This window comes from Scyliorhinus canicula, chromosome 31, assembly GCF_902713615.1.
Source record: "Scyliorhinus canicula chromosome 31, sScyCan1.1, whole genome shotgun sequence".
Taxonomy (NCBI): Eukaryota; Metazoa; Chordata; class Chondrichthyes; order Carcharhiniformes; family Scyliorhinidae; genus Scyliorhinus; species Scyliorhinus canicula.
In genome coordinates this window covers 1,138,206-1,147,313 of record NC_052176.1, presented here as the reverse complement: position 1 = coordinate 1,147,313, position 9,108 = coordinate 1,138,206, and the positions used below count along the sequence as shown (strand labels likewise).

Genomic DNA, 9,108 nt, shown 5'->3' with positions numbered 1-9,108 from the left:
AATGGTCAGCTGTGGGGTTATGGCTGCCCCATTGCTGAATACATTTCGGTCTGTGTGGGGGGGGGGAGACAGAGTTTCGGAATCGAGGGATACGGGGAACGGGCGGAGGAATGGAAATGGGGCCCCAAGATGAACCATGATGGTATTGGCAGGTGGAGCAGGATCAATGAGTGGTACCGTCTCCTGCCCCGATTCCTTTAATCGTCAATCTGAAAATGATCCACGTTTCCCCCCCTCCCCCCCGTACACCTTCTAAAAGGGCTTTTGGGAATCCAGGTACACCACATCGGCAGGTTCCCCTTTATCCACTTTGACTTATTACCTCCTCGGGGAGCCCTAATGAATGAGTTAACCTTCCACAAAACCCCTTGAGAAGAAGTTGGTGAGCCACTTCCTGGAATACAACAGAGTGTCACGCCTAGCAATTCCAGAGAACACAAAGAACAAAGAAAAGTACAGCACAGGAACAGGCCCTTCGGCCCTCCAAGCCCGTGTCGACCATGCTGCCCATCTAAACTACAATCTTCTGCACTTCCTGGGTCCTTATCCCTCTATTCCCATCCTATTCATGTATTTATCAAGATGCCACTTAAATGTCACTATCATCCCTGCTTCCACCACCTCCTCCGGCAGCGAGTTCCAGGCACCCACTACCCTCTGTGTAAAAAAGCTTGCCTCGTACATCTCCTCTAAACCTTGCCCCTCGCACCTTAAACCTATGCCCCCGAGTAATTGGCCCCTCTACCCTGGGAAAAAGTCTCTGACTATCCACTCTGTCTATGGCCCTCATAATTTTGTAGACCTCTATCAGGTCGCCCCTCAACCTCCATCGTTCCAGTGAGAACAAACCAAGTTTATTCAACCTCTCCTCATAGCCAATGCCCTCCATACCAGGCAACATCCTAGTAAATCTCTTCTGCACCCTCTCTAAAGTCTCCACATCCTTCTGGTAGTGCAGCGACCAGAATTGAACACTATACTCCAAGTGTGGCCGAACTAAGGTTCTATACAGCTGCAACATTACTTGCCAAATTTTATACTCGATGCCCTGGCCAATGAAGGCAAGCACGCCGTATGCCTTCTTGACTACCCTCTCCACCTGTGTTGCCCCTTTCAGTGACCCGTGGACCTGTACACCTAGATCTCTCTGACTGTCAATACTCTTGAGGGTTCTACCATTCACTGTATATTCCCTACCTGCATTAGACCTTCCAAATGCATCACCTCACATTTGTCCGGATAAATTCGATTCCCGGCTGGGTCACTGTCTGTGCGGAGTCTGCACGTCCTCCCCGTGTGTGCGTGGGTTTCCTCCGGGTACTCCGGTTTCCTCCCACAGTCCAAAGATGTGCAGGTTAGGTGGATTGGCCATGCTAAATTGCCCGTAGTGTCCTAATAAGTAAGGTTAAGGGGGGGGGGGGTTGTTGGGTTACGGGTATAGGGTGGATACGTGGGTTTGAGTAGGGTAATAGTTGCTCGGCACAACATCGAGGGCCGAAGGGCCTGTTCTGTGCTGTACTGTTCTATGCTGTACTGTTCTATGTTCTATGTTCTAAACTCCATTTGCCATCTCTCCGCCCAAGTCTCCAAATAATCTAAATCCTGCTGTATCCTCTGACAGTCCTCATTGCTATCCGCAATTCCAACACCCTTTGTGTCGTCTGCAAACTTACTAATCAGACCAGTTACATTTTCCTCCAAATCATTTATATATACTACGAACAGCAAAGGTCCCAGCACTGATCCCTGCGGAACACCATTAATCACAGCCCTCCAATTCGAAAAGCTCCCTTCCATTGCTACTCTCTGCCTTCTATGACCAGTTCTGTATCCACCTTGCCAGCTCACCCCTGATCCCGTGTGACTTCACCTTTGTACCAGTCTGCCATGAGGGACTTTGTCAAAGGCCTTACTGAAGTCCATACAGACAACATCCACTGCCCTACCTGCATCAATCATCTTTGTGACCTCGAAAACTCCCCGAATCAGTGTGTTTAGATCATTAGTCCAGGTTTAACATCCAAATGACTGGTCGCATGTGAAGCGGATTTGATCCGTCCGAGACTCTGTCCTTTTATCCGGGGCGACTGATCACAGACCCAGTCCGTGTCCAGTGTCATTAGGAACAGGAGGAGCCCTTTCAACCCCCAAACCCAGCCCGTCCTGACAGTTAATTTGATTGTGTCCCAGGGTGGCGCAGTGGTTAGCACTGCTGCCTCACGGCGCCGAGGTCCCAGGTTCGATCCCGGCTCTGGGTCACTGTCCGTGTGGAGTTTGCACATTCCCCCCCGTGTCTGCGTGGGTTTCGCCCCCACAACCCAAAGATGTGCAGGGTAGGTGGATTGGCCACACTAAATTGCCCCTTCGTTGAAAAAAAAATAATTGGGTACTCTAAATTTATTTAAAAAGAAGACGGAAATAAATCATATTTGATCGCGTGTCACATTTACTGCCTTCAATAAGATTTGGAAATCATTACCTGACTGAGAGTCGATCGCAGATCCACCATCGCCCGCAGAGAGGGAGAGTTAAGGTCTTGTTTGCTGTCTGGATGAGGTGGCCGTCTGGAATATTAACCTTTCCTTCTGAGCTTCCTGCTGTGTCCGGCTTGTTCCCCATGAACATTGTGCTGCTTCTTTCCTCTCCTCTCTCTCTCTCTCTCTCTCTCTCTCTCTCTCTCTCTCTCTCTCTCTCTCTCTCTCTTTCCCCCCCCCCCCCCATCCTGACACTAGATATCCTGCTGTGTAAATTCCCCACCCTCCGTGTTAAGGAATTACATTTCGAGCTGCCGACTGTCTTCTGTTGAGAAGTCCCGTGTGCGTTTAAACATCCCGAGAGGGGAGATACCCCTCCCCATCGCACTGTTGGTTTAAATACCCTCGCACCCCTCACTTGGGGCAGCGCGAGTTATTGGAAGGATTTCGGGGGCTGGTTATCAGACTGTTACAGGAACGGATGCTCCTGTAACTGTGACCAAAGTGGAGGAGGGTTAGTTCAGTAAGGCTGAGGGCTCTGTGACCTCCCACATCGTGATAACAAAGAGGAAACGGATCCTTATCCTCTGTAAATACTCCAGATTACAGCATTGTTACTGTGCAAGGACTCCATGGTTCCGGGGACAGCTAGATAATTAGTTAGCGGGGTGGGGGAGGCTATTTCAGTGGTTTAAAATGAAACAATGATAGAGGAGGCACGGATGTGTTGTTGCCTCTTTCTCGGCTGTAACCACCAGCTCCTCTGATACTCCTGTCTTCTATTTTCAAAGGTGTGCGAGAGGAGCTCATTGAACGGCTACAGAATTACAGTTTGCAGGTGAGTGAGACGGAAAGGGTGGTGAATTTTTAGAATTCTCCACCTCCGGGAGGGGGGTTGTGGATACTCCGTTGCTGAATAGATTGAAGACTGAGATCGATGGACGGGGAGAGCAGGGAGATTGAGTTGAAGCCTCAATCATCCATGGTGGTGTTTGCCGGAATAGGCTCGATGGGCTGAATGGCCGTATGCTGCTCCTATTATCTGTGCATAGACCTGACCCAGGGGTGGAGAGACCGATATTTCCTCTGTCAGCAGCTTCAACTATACAAACAGCTTCAACAACTTCAATAGCTTCAATAGAGACGAGTTTCCAATTGTGAGGGGGGGGGGGGGGGGGGGGGGGAACCAGGACTCGGGGGCCCATCAATTAGACTGACTAATAAATCCGGGGGGAATTCAGGAGAAAGTTCTCAACCCGGGGAGTGGGGAGAATGTGGTATCGCTCCCACGGGGAGTGGGGGGAATGTGGGACTCGCTCCCACGGGGAGTGGGGGGGAATGTGGGACTCGCTCCCACGGGGAGTGGGGAGAATGTGGGTCTCACTCCCACGGGAAGTGGGGAGAACGTGGGACTCCCTCCCACGGGGAGTGGTGAGAATGTGGGACTTGCTCCCACAGGGAGTGGGGGAGAATGTGGGACTCGCTCCCACGGGGAGTGGGGAGAATGTGGGACTCGCTCCCCACAGGGAGTGGGGAGAATGTGGGACTCCCTCCCACGGGGAGTGGGGAGAATGTGGGACTTGCTCCCACGGGGAGTGGGGAGAATGTGGGACTCGCTCCCACGGGGAGTGGGGAGAATGTGGGACTCCCTCCCACGGGGAGTGGGGAGAATGTGGGACTCCCTCCCACGGGGAGTGGGGAGAATGTGGGGCTCGCTGCCACGGGGAGTGGGGAGAATGTGGGACTCGCTCCCACGGGGAGTGGGGGAGAATGTGGGACTCGATCCCCACGGGGAGTGGGGAGAATGTGGGGCTCGCTGCCACGGGGAGTGGGGAGAATGTGGGACTCGCTCCCACGGGGAGTGGGGAGAATGTGGGGCTCGCTGCCACGGGGAGTGGGGAGAATGTGGGACTCGCTCCCACGGGGAACGATCAAGGTGAATAGTGTCAATACATTTACGGCGGGAAGCTGGATAAGCACAAGGGAGAGAGGAATAGAAGGATAGGTTAATGGGGGAGGTGTAGAGGGGCTTGGGACGAGGATGGTGTGGGTCAGTAACACTAGCAGATGGGCCGAATGGTCTGTTCCTGTGTTACACATGGATGCTGCTGTTATCAATATCTCACTATAAAGAACGGCAGCATTGAATGGACAGTGACAGCAGGGGCAGTCAGGAGCACTCCAACACCATTGACAGCCCTGGCTGATTGAGGGTCTGTTGTGGAGAACTTTCATTCAGACGCTGCGGAGGAAGAATGGTCTCAGAAATATAACAAAAGGATTTATTTTCAGCTTGGTGCATGTGTGACGCAGGGTTCAAATCTTTAACAATTTAAAATTAGAATGATTTTGACAGGCTGCAGATCCTAAAACACCAGCAAACATCAGATCCACCAACTTCCACAATTAGAATTCATTCCTTTGTTTAAAATTTTAGAGTACTCAATTCATTTTTTCCAATTAAGGGGCAGTTTAGTGTGGCCAATCCACCTACCCTGCACATCTTTGGGTTGTGGGGGTGAAACCCACGCAGGCACGGGGAGAATGTGCAAACTCCACACGGACAGTGACCCAGAGCCGGGATCGAACCTGGGACCTCGGCGCCGTGAGGCAGCAGGGCTAACCCACTGCGCCGCCGTGCTGCCCTTAGAATTCATTCTTAATCTGTCACATGGACAGGGCAGCACGGTGGCGCAGTGGGTTAGCCCTACAGCCTCACGGCGCCGACGTCCCAGGTTCGATCCCGGCTCTGGGTCACTGTCTGTGTGGAGTTTGCACATTCTCCCCGTGGCTGCGTGGGTTTCGCCCCCACAACCCAAAGATGTGCAGGGTAGGTGGATTGGCCACGCTAAATTGCCCCTTAATTGGAAAAAATGAATTGGGTACTCTAAATTTAGTAAGTAAATAAAATATATCTGTCACATGGATAGTAATTACCTCCTCCAGCCCCGACAACCCTCCATATCTCTGTAACCTCCTCCAGCCCCTACAACCCTCCCTATCTCTGTAACCTCCTCCAGCCCCGACAACCCTCCATATCTCTGTAACATCCTCCAGCCCCTATAACCCTCCCTATCTCTGTAACCTCCTCCAGCCCCGACAACCCTCCCTATCTCTGTAACCTCCTCCAGCCCCCTACAACCCTCCCTATCTCTGTAACCTCCTCCAGCCCCGACAACCCTCCATATCTCTGTAACCTCCTCCAGCCCCTACAACCCTCCCTATCTCTGTAACCTCCTCCAGCCCCTACAACCCTCCCTATCTCTGTAACCTCCTCCAGCCCCGACAACCCTCCCTATCTCTGTAACCTCCTCCAGCCCCGACAATCCTCCCTATCTCTGTAACCTCCTCCAGCCCCGACAACCCTCCCTATCTCTGTAACCTCCTCCAGCCCCTACACCCCTCCCTATCTCTGTAACCTCCTCCAGCCCCTACAACCCTCCCTATCTCTGTAACCTCCTCAAGCCCCTAGAACTTTCGCTATCTCTGTAACCTCCTCCAGCCCCCACAACCCTTCCTATCTCTGTACCCTCCTCTAGCCCCTACAACCCTCGCTATCTCTGTAACCTCCTCCAGCCCCTACACCCCTCCCTATCTCTGTAACCTCCTCCAGCCCCTACACCCCTCCCTATCTCTGTAACCTCCTCCAGCCCCTACAACCCTCCATATCTCTTTAACCTCCTCCAGCCCCGACAACCCTCCCTATCTCTGTAACCTCCTTCAGCCCTTATAACCCTTCTTACCTCTGTAATGTCCTCCAGCCCCTACAACCCTCCCTATCTCTGTAACCTCCTCCCGTTCCCTCCAACCCTCCCTATCTCTGTAACCTCCTCCAGCCCCTCCAACCCTCCCTATCTCTGTAACCTCCTCCCGTCCCCTCCAACCCTCCCTATCTCTGTAACCTCCTCCAGCCCCTGTAACCCTCCCTATCTCTGTAACCCCCTCCAGCCCCTACAACCCTCCCTATCTCTGTAACCTCCTCCAGCCCCTACAACCCTCCCTATCTCTGTAACCTCCTCCAGTCCCTACACCCCTCCCTATCTCTGTAACCTCCTCCAGCCCCTACAACCCTCCCTATCTCTGTAACCTCCTCCAGTCCCTGCAACCCTCCCTATCTCTGTAACCTCCTCCATTCCCTACAACCCTCTCCATCTCTGTAACCTCCTCCAGTCCCTACAACCCTCCCTATCTCTGTAACCCCCTCCAGCCCCTACACCCCTCCCTTTCTCTGTAACCTCCTCCAGTCCCTACAACCCTCTCCATCTCTGTAACCTCCTCCAGTCCCTACAACCCTCCCTACCTCTGTAACCTCCTCCAGCCCCGACAACCCTCCCTATCTCTGTAACCTCCTCCAGCCCCTGTAACCCTCCCTATCTCTGTAACCTCGTCCAGCCCCTGTAACCCTCCCTATCTCTGTAACCTCCTCCAGCCCCTACACCCCTCCCTATCTCTGTAACCTCCTCCAGCCCCTACAACCCCTCCCTATCTCTGTAACCTCCTCCAGCCCCTACAACCCCTCCCTATCTCTGTAACCTCCTCCAGCCCCTACAACCCTCCCTCTCTCTGTAACCTCCTCCAGCCCCGACACCCCTCCCTATCTCTGTAACCTCCTCCAGTCCCTGTAACCCTCCCTATCTCTGTAACCTATTGGGGTTGCAGACCTGTTCGGCTCCTTGAATCTGACACTGAGTGAGATTGAATGGCCTCGTGCTGTGAAAACTCTGACCCCGTGACTCGCTCTCAAACGGCAGGAGAGTCTTTGGAGGACTGTATGGAACCAGCTTTGGTTGTATCCAACGGCAGCGTGATCAAGTCTGATCTAATTGTGGCCTTGCATCCCCTTTCCTGCCTGTTCCCTTAACCCTCCGCCCCCTTGTAGAGTCCTCCGGATTTACAGCACGGAACGAGGCCCTTCGGCCCGTTCTGTCTCTGCCAACCGTCAGACGCCTGTCTGCTGGACGCCTGTTCTCCAGCACTCTCTCCGTCGCCTTGTCCGCTCCGGCTTTAGAAATGCTCAGTTAAACCATTCTGCAAAGCTGTCAGCCCCAAATATAGTTGATGACCCACAGCCCCCGCTGCTCTCTGGGATAGTGAATTCCACAGGTGAATGAGAGTCGGGAGAAGAGATTCCCCCTCATCTGGGACTTCGCTGGGACAGCCCTCAATTTTAAACCCAATTCCCGATTTCCCAGTCCCCTCGGCATCCGCGCTGTCGGGGGATATTTACGTTTCGGTAAGTTTAGGCAGCACGGTGGCACAGTGGTTAGCACTGCTGCCTTGCGGAGCTGAGGACCCGGGTACGAATCCCGGCCCTGGGTCACTGTCCGTGTGGAGTTTGCACATTCTCCCCGTGTCTGCGTGGGTCTCACCCCCCCCAACCCAAAGATGTGCCGGGTGAAGATCGATATTTAGCAGCCTCGTCACTCGAGTTCTGCTTTAATTATTGATGGAGGGTGGGTTTACCTGGAGATATATTCTCACCGAGGGGGTTTTTGATGCTAGCTGCTCAGTGACTGGTTCCAGTTCTGTATCCTGTGGCAGCTCTGACCGATCCTCTGCTTCCTGCCTTCACAGAATGGAGTGGCCTTGACCCGACCTTTGCGAGGCGATGACATGGATAAGGGGCACCCATTGCCACCGCTGCCCGGGCAGGTAAGCTGGCCGTCGCCAGTGTTGTAATCTCGCCACCCTGACGTGAGGGGGGTGGTGTCGGGTTTGGCACGACCCTCGCTCGCCCGGCTAACCTCTCTGTTTCCTCTCTTCCAGGTGCCTGGGATGCAGCTCCCTCCCCGCACGATGGGAATTTCCCGCATGCCCCTTCCACCTGGGATGCAGATGGGCTTCCCCCTGGGCGTGGTCCCGCCGGGAATGGGCCCGCGTCTCCACATGCCCTCGGTGGACCCGTCTACCCTGTCCGAGGAGGAGCGACTCAAACTGGCACAACAGCAGGCGGCCATCCTGATCCAGCAGGAGGAGCGGGCAAAGCAGGTAAATGACTGGCACAGCGGGAGGGGGTGCAGATGGCCGGGGGGGGGGGGGGGGGGGGTAGCTGGGGAACGAGGGGAGGGGAGGGGTGGGGAACAATGGGAAGCCGGTGTGCTTGTGTACGGCTTTGTTCAGTTAGTGCTTACACCACAAGGTCGCGGGGTCAACAGCCGGTTCGCGGGGTCGGCAGCCGGGTCGCGGGGTCGGCAGCCGGGTCGCGGGGTCGGCAGCCGGGTCGCGGGGTCGGCAGCCGGGTCGCGGGGTCGGCAGCCAGGTCGCGGGTTCGATGGCCGGATCGCCGTCGGTGGGCGGGTTGTGGGGTCGGAGGTCGGGTTGGCAGGCGGTTCTCCAGGGGTCGGCGGCCGGGTCACAGAGGAGGCCGTTCTGCCCTTTGATTCTGCCCCAACCTGATCCGTGATTAATCTGTCTCATATTTTCCCACAGCCCCGGCCCCCTTTGGGAGCCTGTGGGAGCTGGGTATGTGGGATTGGGATGCTGTGGGAGCTGGGTGTCCGGGATCGGGATGCTGTGGGAGCTGGGTGTGTGGGATCGGGATGCTGTGGGAGCTGGGTGTCCGGGATCGGGATGCTGTGGGAGCTGGGTGTGTGGGATCGGGATGCTGTGGGAGCTGGGTGTGTGGGATCGGGAT

General features: G+C 54.8%; 1 protein-coding gene across 1 annotated transcript in view; it reads left to right on the top strand.

Annotated features, from left to right (window-relative positions):
• Positions 1-3,177: 3,177 nt before the first annotated feature.
• Positions 3,178-9,108, top strand: part of sf3b2 (splicing factor 3b, subunit 2) — a 47,055-nt gene continuing 41,124 nt past the window's right edge. The window contains exons 1-3 of the mRNA XM_038787465.1: positions 3,178-3,312; positions 8,049-8,126; positions 8,241-8,462. Coding sequence (XP_038643393.1) covers positions 8,088-8,126; positions 8,241-8,462 — 261 coding nt within the window. The 5' untranslated portion in view covers positions 3,178-3,312; positions 8,049-8,087. The remainder of the gene's footprint in view (positions 3,313-8,048; positions 8,127-8,240; positions 8,463-9,108) is intronic.